We start from the raw sequence: 13,281 nt of genomic DNA on the forward strand, positions 1-13,281 counted from the left end.
TGAGTGCTGGGATTAAAGGTGTGTGCCCCTCCGGCTCCATCCTTGACTTTAAAACCCGGTGATATGAAAGCCCTGCTTAGATTTCCAATTCCTGTTAAATGGTGATCATGCTTGATGCTGCAACTCACTGCTAAAGCTTTGCGAAGTAGCCTCCATACTGCCATCAGTCAACAAGACATCTTCCTGCCGAGAACAAGAGAATAGATGGTCTCAGGTCACTCTCCCTTTGTGGAGCATTTAGTTTAGGGAGATAGTGCCTTCCTTTCTTTGAAATGTACACGATTCTCTAGAAGACTAACATACAGACCCCATCTTTCTCTAAGTTGTGGACCTATTTGAACTAGAAATGTCTACCGGGATTGATAGCTTCTTTAACTTGGCAAATGCTTTGCTCTTACTAAAACTACCACCTGCTGCAGAGAGGAGATCGAGTCCGTTGAATTAAGCCAATTACCTCAAATAAAGGTTCACTTCAATTACAAGATGAAGTAAGCTTAAAGTATGTATGGGAGTGCCATCAAATTATATTTGAAGATTATATCTTAAAATGTCAATATATATGTATAATATAACTGCTTTGCTACACAGAAGAATTAAATCTTGTTTTACAATTCTGTTAGGAATACAAGTGAAACCATTTTGTGTAACCTGAAAACCACTTTCTGTGACTTTAAATAGTGTAATACTTACAAGATACGTTAAGGGGCCAACCACAAGGCAGCTCCCATAACCAAGCAGGCTTCAATATATTGATGAATCAACCCCAATTTGTGAGCCTCTTAATCCTTATAATAGCATGGTATTATAGAGAATGTTTGTGTGAATGAACTGAGTGTATTTGAAAGGTAAATCTCGTATGTGTAAAAAAAAAATGGCACAGAAAAGCATTCAGATTTTTTTTTTTTTTTTTGAGACAGGGTTTCTCTGTGTAACAGCCCTAGCTGTTCTGAACCTAGCTCTTTAGACCAGGCTGGCTTCTCAAACTCATGGAAATCCACCTGCTTCTGCTGGGATTAAAGGTCTGAGCCACCACTACTCAGTGAACCCCATCCTTTCATCCTTTTTGTGGAATGAAAGTTGAATGCGTTTATAGGGACTGTCAGACAGGTATATGTACAGACACCTATATGTGGTAGCTCTACCAGGAAGTTAAAGCTTCTCTCTCTCTCTCTCTCTCTCTCTCTCTCTCTCTCTCTCATCCAGACATCGTTTCTGCAGGTAGAGCCAAAGGTCCTAATTCCTGAGCTCCTCACAGACCACCAGCCCTGCTCTACATACACTCTTAATGGATTTGTATCTTAGAATACTTTTGCTAGAAAACACTCACTGCTTAGGCCCACAAAGTTGTTATAGAAAATCTGCCTTCTCAGTGAGAAATCACTCTTTACAAAAGCACCTGACAACTGGGGCTAAGGCCCAAGTAAGAGTTAGCACCAACAAATACTTTATTACATATATATATATATATATATATATATATATATATATATATATATACATATAATCACACACACATACTTTAGGCTTGTTTTACATATACTTTCTCCATAAATCTCTTTTGTGTTCTGGCCCCAGGTTACACTTTAAACAATTTAAACAGAGACAGGAGACTGTAAAGTCTGGCTGTTTAGGAGATTTATATCTCCTTTATTTATATCCAAAGATATAACATATTGTCAGAATTAGTTTAGGCACACCAGTTTTTTTGTTGTTGTTGCTTTGTTTTCTGAATGTTTGTTACCCAGGGTCATCCTGCCCATAGGACAGAATTATGCTTATCCCCAAAGAGCACAGGGGACTTAAAACGATGGTGTGATTTTGAGCTGCCCCCTTTCAGCTGCCTCTTAGAGGTAGGTCTCTGGCCCTAAGGGCTCACCAATCCTGGTGAATACATATTTGCATCTTAACATCCTAAGTTTTGTTTCTTTCTAACAGGCCTAATTAGCAAACTATTTATCTCTGGGGTATTTAGCAGGCAGCTCCTTCAGCTAAATTCCACTTAAGTGACTTAATGTCTCCTATGCAAATCTCTTAGTAAATCCTTTATAACATCTGAATTTTTTTCTACATCAAAGTAACTAAAATCTGAACGGAAGCCTAATCACCATTTTCTGTGTCTCCCTTACTTCGGCTCAGACTCCTGCTTGACTCTGCTGACCTCACTTCATTCCCCTTCAGTAAGTCATTGCCTTAACCTTTCTTCTTAAGATTACCTTAGATTTCAGAGCTACAGGCCCATAAGCATCTTTGTGGCAAGGGACTGAAGCTACTCCCATGCGATGGTAAGACAGCAGGACAGACCTCAAAGAACCTCTGGAAATCAGCAACAAACCACCAGCAGAATGCTGGTGTACAATTCTCAATTAGAGGATGAATAGAAGAATCCGCTGAACATGGAGCGACATAAAAGCCGTTGCACGTAGTCAAACTCACAAAAATGTTAAAGTGTTTGATACTGCAAGTACAAGAAGTGCAATCTCAGCAGTGAGGGGGAAAAGGGAAAGATGTCATGTGTTTGTGTGTGTAAATTTTTTCCCTGTTAGTCATCCTAAAGAAGTAAATGGAAGTCAACTATGTGTGTTCACTTCAAGGCACTTATTTTGGTGAAACTTTGGAAACAATCTACGCACTCCTAAGGAGACAGGTGAATAGTAGGTTAGACGTTGTTGGTCGCATTCCGGAACACCCAATAAGCCGGACCACGCCGTTCATAGTGAGCACCCACTGCCGATAGGAGTACCCGGGCGGCCTGGGGCACAGCTTTGTCCCTGCTCCAGGAGACTCGGGGCAGCTAAGACTCAGGGTCCCACGTCACGTGCTCTGCCGCTGCGTTTCCCAGAGAACCGTCTTGCAATTGGTTCTGCTTGGTCGCGGGATGATGACGCTGTATGGTCAAAAGGTCGAGTGTTCCGGCGATCCTACCACCTTAACGAGTGAGTTGCTATGGCGGTGTTCCGTGTGGATGCTGATGGAGGAACCACGCAGCAGTGTCGTGATGTGCGATTCCCAGGCTCCAAAATCCTGCCAGTGATGTTACTGTGTCCAGCGTGTCAATTTATGGGTCAGTTCAAGAGTTGAGTTTCAACAGGCCACAGGTTTTTACCTGCTTTAAATTTGGGCACATTATCACTTAAATCTTCACCCAGTACACAACCCGATATAAGCCTTTCTCACAAGTGAGTGCATTTGTGTATGTGTTTGTAAAACTAACTTATTTTCATCACTCGCGTTGGACTGTTCTTACAGATTCCAAATCCACAAGCTTCATCTCTGGCTCTTTAAACACATTAGAGGACTCTCTCTCTCTCTCTCTCTCTCTCTCTCTCTCTCTCTCTCTCTCTCTCTCTCTTTAAAATTACATTGTGATAGGATCATATGTTGGGGAGATCAGAGAGCCACATGCAGGTGTCAGTTCCCTCTTTCCCACTATGTTGGTCTCGGTAATTGAATATTAAAATCCTAGAAGCCAGTGCCTGCGAAACAGCTCTAAATTTTGATCGATGTTCCTATAATTTTCATGTCTACTATAATTTCATTTTAAGTTCACAAATCAATTACCTTCTCAGTATTAAAGGGCAAGACACCTTGAGCAGCTCTTGGGATGTTTGTGCTGTTTCTGACTCTTATCCTCCAAGAGTTTGTGCTTTTCTACTACTAAACTCAAAACATTGCATATGAACCTTATCACATAAAGGTCTGCACAATGATCTCCTTTGTGGCAATATTAGAATTTTAAAAATATGCTATATGCTAGTGGATGTTGGGAGTCTCACGATTTCCACTTCACAAAGGACGCTTGTGATAGTGATCTTCTAAGCCAGCTGTGGTGACACAGGCTCATCTCAGCACTTTCAATGGAAGGACTTTTTAAAAAGACTGAAAATAAACAGGAGGAAGGCGATCACAGAAAGCAAAAGCCAGCTAAACTGAAAACAGAAAAATTGCTGACATAAACTCTTTGAAAACTCAGTAAAATTGGTAACTCCCTGAAAAGACAAACATTACTGATGACAGGAAGACGCTTTGCTAATACCAAGACCATGGGTGCATTTGCATATGCCTGTCGTCCCGGCTACTCCCTGGGAAATCAAGAGGAACATGTGAGCCTAAGAGTTGAGCAGCCTGGGCAATGTTGTGAGACCCACTGTGTTGACCTCACTGGTCAAGGTCTTGTGCTGTTTGCTCACAAATCAATCTCAGTTAGCTGTGGATGCTGGATCCTGCCTCACAAGTGCTTGGAATGTGGTATGTCCTGTGACTGACCAGATGATGCCCAAGCAGTAAGATTCTCCCAAAGACACTGTACCCCACACCATGCTGGTTGTCTCAGAGTGGCTGGGCCTATGCTACTAGCTTTCCCCTGGCCAGGGTCCACCAGAAGAGGATTAGCAGTGGGTGGGAAGATGTCACAATCTGTGGATCAGGATCAAGCTTGCCCACTTTTTAAAATATGTATAAACATTATAACGTGTAATAGTTTTTAAAAATCATGGAGGTAACGTGAATGTTCACTACAAAGGAAATAGTTAAATAATGGTGCATTTGAATTAATACCAAATGATATTTGGCTACTGAGATTAATCCATATGTGACATATTAAATATGAAAAACACTTGAGACAATCCTGTATATAGTGTGGCTTGTAAACGACTCACCTATTTATATCGCTGTAGCACAGACCTTTCCCTTGAACTTCAGACTTCCTACTCAGTGTTTCCTCTTCCAGTCTCCAAAGTACTGAAAATTCAATAATCTAAAAACTGGGCTTAGAGATTTCTATCTTCAAACCTAATTGTTTGTGTCCACTTTCCTAGTTAAGTCGTCCACATATATGTTGTATGTCTAGGACTCAACTTTGACACCTCCCTCACCCTGGCATCATTTTCTCTCCAGTAAGTTTGCCCACTTTTAACAAAAATTAATTGGACTGTGTGGATGTTTTGCCTGCATATATATGCCTGTGCACCACTGGTAGGCTGGTGGCCAAGGAGGCTGGAAAGGGCATCAGACCTGGAACTGGAGTTACACATGGCTGTGAAACACCCTGCAGATGCTAGGAATTGGTCCAGGTTCTCTGGAAGTGCAGCAAGGCCCCTTCCTGCTGAGCCATCTCCAGCCCTAAATCGGGCCACTCTGGTTCCCAAAGTCCTTCCCTTTAGGGCCAATCCTAAAGCGTTTCTCACAGTTCTTTGCAGGGACCAGGGCATGGGACATGAATTACAGAGGCCCCTAGAGCCTTGGGAGCTTGGAAAGAGTTCAGTTTTCTGTCATTACCATGTCCTCATCACTGTTGAGAGCAAAGAAAACTGCAAAAATTAATTTACCCTCACTGTTAAATGTCAAGACTGTTTTCACATTTTTTTCCAACAAGGTAGCACCAAAGATATAAAGCATCTTGTCTTTGTTAAAACAAAATACAGATTATAACAGAATCCAAACTTCCCAATTTGGCAAACCCCGTAGCAGAGAACTTGAAATACGACTAAAATGAGGATTTGTGATTAAAGCAAACTTTGCCTTTATTGCTCCTAAATGTGGCTGCCGCAGCGCAAAAAGAAGACACCTCCTATCTTACTACTTTCTCCAGGTCCCTGGGTGTGTGCCTTGGTTTGCAGTGACAGCAGCCAGCCTAGTGCTGACTGCAGGGTGTGCTTACCTGTTCTTTGTGTGTGAGGTGCACTCTGGTGAGGCTTGAGTGCACAGGGAGAGCAAAGGGGAGGGGGGTTGATGTGAGGGATATAGGGGGAAACTCTGACAGGGCAGGGAGTAAGGAACAACAACCTGGAAAACAGAGGTGAAGGGGAGAACTGGAGGACTCTAGCAGAAAGAATTGAAGGTGGAATGTGGAATGGATAGTGAGCAAAGCTTGTCTTTTGAGAACCATGTTAATTCAGATTCAAACATTCCCAGAGTGCCAGGAAATCGGGAACCTTAAGAATATGTCTGTTCCAAGCCTGGAAAGTGAACACCATTCTGTTCTTGCTATTTTGGACAGGATAGAGTTTAAAGAACTTAATTCTTTGACTCCAGGGCATCTGTATCAAGGGGACAGGTTGTGATATGTAAAGCTCAGCAACATGTCCTTTCCAATCACTGACACTTCTCCTTCTTTCTTCTTCCCTGTCTTCCTAAGGGTCGTGTTGAGTGTTCCAGGATCTTAAGTCAATTCATGGCAGAAACCCGTTTGCTATTTCACACGTTAGTAGCACCTCAGCTCAAACTTCGAGTTTCATCTTGTCATCAGGTCTATATGGAGAACTGGTTTGACTGCTCTAGATGTGGCTTTGGAGTTCTATCATGGGTATGACTGGCTGAGACATAAAGTAATATAATCCTAAGTTAAGTAGGGCTACCCTGGCAGTTGTGCTCACCACATGCAGTTGTGGTACTGTATGAGGACCCGACCTCTAGATCACATCCGGATTGTCTTGTCACTCAAGATGAAGCGCTCTAGCAGTCAGAGAGGAAGTGAAGGTTTAACTGAAGCAACCCCCCCCCAGTTCAATCCTTCAGCTACTGCTTCATTGGCCAGAATCTAATCACACGTCAACTCTAGCGATAACTCAGACTGAAAAGTGGGTCCTTTGTAGTTGCAGCCTCTGATGTTCCCTCCAACCATGGTGCTTCTGGCAGGAGCAGCACTCAGCCATCAGCTAACTCTTCACATTTATCATCAGTAACTCCCATGCCAGGTGCTCAGGGCAAAGACAACTGTCAGGTCCATCACCTTTTTTATAAAAGACAGGGTGCTTTTGAAAAATAGTAAAATACCAATGCCCAGAATCTTATTTGTGGTGGAGGTTCTGGCTAGGCATATGGCCTAGGACAGGTAATTCGCAATGTTTTGAGGATTCTAGTGTGGCTAGTGCTACCCACAGCGTTCACACTGGTATAGGAGCTCTTCCCGGACCCTCCCACCTCTATAGGTGCTTTCTACTATGTTTTCTGCCTGTCAGGCTCCTCCGTCCTTCTCAAAATTTAGACACATAAGGCAGAGAAGCAACAATTATATTATTTATTTGTCAACTTCCAGAAACAGGTTCTTTACTGATTAAGTAGAAAAATAACAAGTTTACTACTTTCAAAAGGCAACTGTGACAAACCAGGAAAGGGGTTTCTAGGAGTCTAACATCCAGTTTGCAGTGCTGCTGTGACAACAAAAATGAACTGTGTCCTCCACATCCTGAGATTTGAGATTGGCATTCCTTTGCAGAGCTGGGCTGAAGCCAAGAAGCCTTTCTCACCCCACTAGCTGGCCCAGTCCTGGAACCGGAAGCAGTCACTTGCTATCTTCCACACTGTGTTAGTGGGTGAGGCCTGGGCGGTCAGGATGAAGTTCTGGTTGAAGTCCCGCTGTTTGTTGCCCTCAAACTTCACTGATCCACAGATCACCACAAGGACTGTGGTCTGGCTTGGTGTAGCTTCATCATGGACAGGCTGGCAGTCCACCACGTTGATCTGGAACTCACTGGAAGGCAACATCTCAAAAAACTCATTCAAGGCTTCTTGTCCTGTAACAGCATTTCCATTCCATACTAAGGTGGCCGTGCCCATGTACAGGCGGGACAGCAGCCGCCGCCGCTTATCCATGGTAGTGTAGTAGACATTGACAAACTCCTCTGCAGCTCTGCAGGCCTGGTCCACATAGGTCTTGAAATCTACTGATGCCATCTCTGGTTCGGCCGACAGAGGCTTCTGTCAGAGTGGCTCCTCTGAAGGAATCCAGGGGCTGTAGGGCAGAAAAGATGAAGGGAACAAATGTGAATATTAAAGTCTATTCTGCTCTGATAAAACTTTTCTCTCGGGTCTTAATTTTTAAAATTATAGGTGTATGTATGTATGTATGTATGTATGTATGTGGCTTGGTACATGCCATGGCTCATTTGAGGTCAGAGGATAACCTGCAGGAGTCTTCTCTGCCCACCATGTGGGTACTATGAATCAAACTCAGGTTGTCAGGCTTGACAGCAAGCACCTATACCTACTGACCCATCTGTCCCAACCCTCCTTTCCCATAGGTGACAGAACATTCACATACTGCAGGCAGATGACCTTCGGCTCACATTGGTGCTTATTTATTTTCAAGGCAGGTCTCAATATGTAGTCTTGCCTGCCCTGGAACTGAGAAATCCATCTGCCTCTCTCTGTCAAGTGCTGGGATTAAAGGTGTTCACCACAAAGCCCAACAATTGTTGCCTGTTTGATCTTACTAATCCTCAGTTTCCTCATTAAAAAAAAAAAAAGCAACAGGAGAATTAAAATAGACAATGAATATCCAGCAAATATCCAGCACTGAGTTAAGAAGTTTAAGCCAGAGTGGAGGGTCACACTGAAGAAGCTGAGGCAGGGGCCAGCCTGGAACAGAGAGAGCAAGCCTGGTCTCAAAAAACAACAGAGATAACCTTGTCTCAAAAATAAAAAATTAAAAAAAAGGAAAAAAGAAAAAAAAAGAAGAAAAAAGGAGTCTGATATGTTCATCTTACAATGGGTTTTAAAATTTTAAAATCCATTTTCTTACTAGAGCACATTTGATGAAAGAACACTGTTCCTGAAAGCTTGGAATAGGTGTGACTGCCTCTAGGAAACCAGGTGTGACTCATCTTCATCAGGACAGTGGCTCATGCTGAAGAATTAAGTGGTTACTGGCCCAACAAAGGCTACCAGAGGGAGAGCAGGTGCTGGTCTGAGAAGACTACAAGGAACTGACCCAACAAGGACCCACAAGATGCAGGGAATGACAGATTTCTAGGGACAGTGGAGGACAGTGGTCACAATCCCCAAAAGAAGTAAACCTAAGATTGCCTGGAATTTACATCTTTAGCACTAATGCCCATAACGTAAGACCAGAGGGACCATAATACCATAGCAGAAAAGCCCTTGGATTCAAACATTCTAAGGGGGAGGTGACGGACAGTATTTCTATCTGAAAGATCACAGCTCCCTAAAAACTTATTTAAGTTCCAACACATGAACAGCATTGAAGCACGATTAATAAAAACCCAGAGACAGAAATTAGAGTTCAACCTGAAGGTCAGAAAAACAAAACAGCCAGCCACTGGCTCTTACCTCTACCCCAGTTCAAAATGGCCATCCTGCCTCCAGGAATCTCAGAATGAGACCGAGGGCTGTCTCCTCCTGTCTTATAATCAATCCTCTCTAGTTCTGGGATTAAGGACATGTACCATTACCACCTGGTTTCTATGGCAAGCTAGTGTGGCTACTGGGATTAAAGGTGTGTGTCATTGCTGCCTGGTCTGTAAGGCGGTCAGTGCAGCTGTTTTACTCTCTGAACTTGAGACAAGCTTTACTTATTAAATGAAATATCACTACACAGTATTTCTTTTCCATTAACAAGACTGTTTGTTAATTTCTTCTATGATTAAAATTCTCCATTGAAAAGAAACTAATACTGACCACTATTATTGAAAATAGTAGTCACAAGGAATTTGTAGTATTTGTCAATTTCCAGAAACAGGGTCTCTACTGTGTAAGCTTAGAACTTAGGTAGTGGACACTTCTTTTTCATTTCAAGTATCTTTATTTTATTGATACAGGGTCTTTCTATGTACTTCTGGAACTTGCTATGTAGACCAGGCTGGCCTCGAACTCACAGATATTCACCAGTCTCTGCCAGGAAAAAAGATGTGCACCACCATGCCTGACCCAACTTTTATTAACTATCAGGTCATGGACGATGATTCTACACATGGCTGGGACTAAGCTGGTCCTATAGATAAGCAGTTCTGAGCCAGTTTGATAATGCTCTTTCCACTCTCTCCAAGGGCCTCAGACTGAAGACTCAACAATCAATCTGAAGACATATTTGCTAAGTAGTTTAGGAGCATGCTCTCAATCATCACTGTACAAATGGGTATCTCTGTAACAACTTTACTAAAGAGAAGAGGGGCAGCAGACTCTCAGTCGATTCAAGGTCATACGAGGGGTCAAGGCCACGGGGTCCTATTTACTAAGTTCCTGGACTTTTGAAAGTAGGTCTATATCCAGGGATGCCGGCTTGGAAATGTACTCCCAAGTAACCACATTTCTCTCTGCCCAACCTTTTCATCTATACAAAAGCCGCTTCCCTAGACCACGATGCTCCGGGTTGACATTTTGTCTTCTGCTTCCTCCAAACACAATCCAGCAATGGTCACGCCCCCCAATGATGATCATCACCCTTATTTTTGGTCCTCAGCTACCCACAGAATCTGCTTAGCTCTCATATGAGGGGAAAGGAGTAAGACCGAAACACAGTACAGTAAGAGGACGGGAGGATGCTTCATTCCGTGGTTCACACTCTAAGTTCCCGGAGCTGGACCCCAGGAGCGGCAGCCGTGCCCGGGCCTCATGTCCAGCCAAGCGTCGCTTCTTATCAAAGCCGCTGCCAGTTGATTGTACACTCTTCAGAGCCATCCTCCGGCCCCCAAACATTTGCTCTCCTCCAGGCAGGGCAAACTCGCCGCTACCGTTTTGCATAGAAAAAAGCCTGATGCTCAGCTGCATTGACACCACGTGGGGGAAAAGACAACGCCCAGGTCTTACTGAGCCCGGCCCCGTGGCGCCGCCCGACGGCCACAGCGCAGCCTGGCAGGGGCGGTCACTTACCTGCTCCGCCCCGGTCAGCGCCTCCAAGGCAACTCGGTCCCGGGTCCCGCCCTGGCCGCGGTCCCGGACCAGAAGAGTTATGTTCCTGCCCTCCTCTTCCTCCCAGAGGCTCCGCCTGAGGTGCTGGCTTCCTGGAGGTGGGAAACGGTTGGGCGCCGGTAGGGGCTTCCCGCGCGCGGCGAGCTGCGGCCTACGCAGGCACGAGGGTCCCGGTTTCCCGACAGCCCCCTCGTCCGCGCGACTGGCAGTGACGCGAGCCAGTAGAAAGGCTGGCTCCGCCCAGGTGTGGCTGCGACGGCAGAGCGACTTCCGGGGCAGTCACCAACCTAGAAGATCCGGTTGAGGGAGCTCTGATTGGAGGGCGTGTGAGGGGGCGGGGTTACGCGCTCCCCTGAGGAAGGCTTGGCAGGAGAGAGTGTTTTTCGGGTGCCTCTGTCTCCCTCTTTCTCTTAGTCTGATTCTTTGTGAAGACTCGTGACGCCACCTAGGGAGACAGCAGCAGGGCTGCAGTAAGGCTCTGGACAGAACCTAGCCCATAGGACATCCGCAGTATTGGAGCCCTAGTGGAAAGCTAAGTGAGGGAGTCCTGTAGAAGTCCACGGGGTCAAGGTTTTTACATTTGCAGATGTGCTTATACGGTAGAACCAGTTTTAGTCTAGTGAGGAGAACTGAGGGTAGGGCCGAGGTTGCGGGAGAGGCAGCTAGAGGTGGCAGTTGATTTTCTGTGCCTCCTTAGTTGAGCCCCTTTGGCGCGCTGTTCCTACGCACGCACGTAAGGTTTGTTTGCTTGATTTGGTTTGGTTAATCTAACGCTAGATACTTAGCGTTAGAACGGAACTATTTAGTGTAGGAACTTTGGAAACTGCTCAGGGTCACGAAAGCTCCTTCTCCCAAGACACATGATTCTCTCCATCTCTCCCGCTGGGAGAGCCCACTGGAAGTAGGTTAATTGAAGTACTGCTTTTTGTTGGCAAGCTCTTGGGTCCTTTTGTTCAAGTTCCTAAGATAACCTTTGTTTATAGACTCGAGAAACCAGATAGACTATTTAATATAGGCCACACCCTACTCCAGTAAAATAGGTGAAAAGTTTGCTTTATTCAAAGAAGTAAGTGGGAGACTGAGTTTAGCGGATGAATCAAGTGTCTTCGGAGCAGACACCAAAATAGCTTTATAAACATGGCGGTAGGTAGTGATTGATCCTGAGAGAGGACTTGAATTTTATTTTTTCTGTAGCCCTTGAGTTTGGGGAGATTAGAGATACCCCTGACTCCAGGAGACATACCAATGACACAGTTGAGGATAGATGTTAGTCAAGGTTCTCTAGAGAAACAGAACTTACAGAATGAATGAATGAATCTTTCTCGCACGCCCTTTCTCCCCCTCTATCTCATCTCATACTCAGTGGTCCAGCTGGATGTCTCAGCTGGTCTTCAGTGCATGCTGGAAGTAGGCTCTAATGCCAGTGAAGGAATGGACTTGCTAACAAGGGTGAGAACAAGCAGGCAAAGAGAACGAACTTCCTTCTTCCATGTACTTTATATAGGCTGCTAGTAGAAGGTGTGGTGTAGTGGCATTTCATTTGTATTTGAATAAATAAAGCTTGCCGGAGGATCTGAAAAGTAAAACCACCACACTGGCCAGACCATGCAACAATGACTTTAATTCTAATAGCCACACTAGCTTGCCATAGAAACCAGGTGGTAGTGGTGCATGCTCTTAATCCCAGAACTAGAGAGTATTATAAAACGGAAGGAGATAGCTCTAAGTCTCATTCTGAGATTCCTGGAGGCAGGATCTCCATTTTGGACTGAGGTAGAGGTAAGAGCCAGTTGCTGGCTGTTTTGCTTTTCTGATCATCAGGTTGAATGCCAATTTCTGTCTCTTAGTTTTTATTAATCATGCCCCAAGTGATCTAGAATAAAGGTGGATCTTCCCACCTCAAAAGATAACGGATTAAAGGTTTATCATTCCACCTCAGAAATCCAGATTAAAAGTGGGTCTTCCCATTTTAAATAATTTAATCAAGAAAAACAATCCCTCACAGGTTTTCACAGTTATTTGGGTTTTAGTTAATTTCAAATGTAGTCAAGATGACAACTAAGAATGGCCGTCGCAGGGTTTTGGAGGCCCACTTACTCTCATTGGACTGGAGAAGGACTTTGGTAGGGCATTCTGGGAAAGGAGCATCTTTTTTCTTTCCTTTTCGAATATAGGTGTGGACAGCAGTGCTTCAGCCTTCTTGCTCCCCTGAGGAGAAACTGACTCATTAGTGATGAGGCAGACCAGAAGGATAAGAAGAAATCAGGCCTTTGGTGAGTGTGTGTGTGTGTGTGTGTGTGTGTGTGTGTGTGTGTGAGAGAGAGAGAGAGAGAGAGAGAGAGAGAGAGAGAGAGAGAGAGAATCAGCCATGTGATTGTGGTATGAGTTTGCCTGTCTGGGAACCAGCTGCCTCCTCTTTACAGCAGGGGCACTAATGATATTCTTGGGAACGGCTTCACATGGATCTGAGTCCAAATTAGCATTCATAAACATTAATGGGACCAAATTATGGTTTGTATTTTATGTCAACAGCAACTTCTTCATTTGTCAACAGTCCTTCTAATGAAATGATTGCCTTTTCCATTTGGGACAAGCGTATGACAAATTGGTGGGATTTGTTGCCTGATCACGTGGACA

At 44.4% G+C, this 13,281-nt stretch overlaps 1 protein-coding gene and 1 long non-coding RNA gene across 3 annotated transcripts in view; one reads left to right on the plus strand and one right to left on the minus strand.

Moving 5' to 3' along the window:
* Window positions 1-7,001: 7,001 nt before the first annotated feature.
* Window positions 7,002-10,816, minus strand: Nxt1 (nuclear transport factor 2 like export factor 1). Of its 2 annotated transcripts, XM_048455546.3 has the most exons (3): window positions 10,606-10,816; window positions 8,519-8,623; window positions 7,002-7,729 (listed from the first exon to the last, which is right to left on the minus strand). In XM_048455546.3, exon 3 carries the CDS (start codon window positions 7,669-7,671, stop codon window positions 7,249-7,251), a length of 423 nt encoding a protein of 140 aa, XP_048311503.1. In that variant the 5' UTR covers window positions 7,672-7,729; window positions 8,519-8,623; window positions 10,606-10,816; the 3' UTR covers window positions 7,002-7,248. The 2 variants fall into 2 exon arrangements, with proteins under 2 accessions (XP_048311503.1, XP_048311502.1); XM_048455545.3 differs by lacking the exon at window positions 8,519-8,623.
* Window positions 10,817-10,863: 47 nt separating this feature from the next.
* LOC146892695 (uncharacterized) overlaps window positions 10,864-13,281 on the plus strand; it is a 36,596-nt gene continuing 34,178 nt past the window's right edge. Inside the window, exon 1 of the long non-coding RNA XR_015004203.2 lies at window positions 10,864-12,917. This is a non-coding gene — a long non-coding RNA (uncharacterized LOC146892695). The remainder of the gene's footprint in view (window positions 12,918-13,281) is intronic.

The sequence above is a fragment of the Myodes glareolus genome, chromosome 10 (genome assembly GCF_982192425.1).
Source record: "Myodes glareolus chromosome 10, mMyoGla1.1, whole genome shotgun sequence".
NCBI classification, from domain to species: domain Eukaryota; kingdom Metazoa; phylum Chordata; class Mammalia; order Rodentia; family Cricetidae; genus Myodes; species Myodes glareolus.

Bases quoted from the DNA above. Each gene is read 5' to 3' on its own strand.
- Nxt1 (XM_048455545.3), bottom strand. From the start codon at position 7,671: ATGGCATCAGTAGATTTCAAGACCTATGTGGACCAGGCCTGCAGAGCT.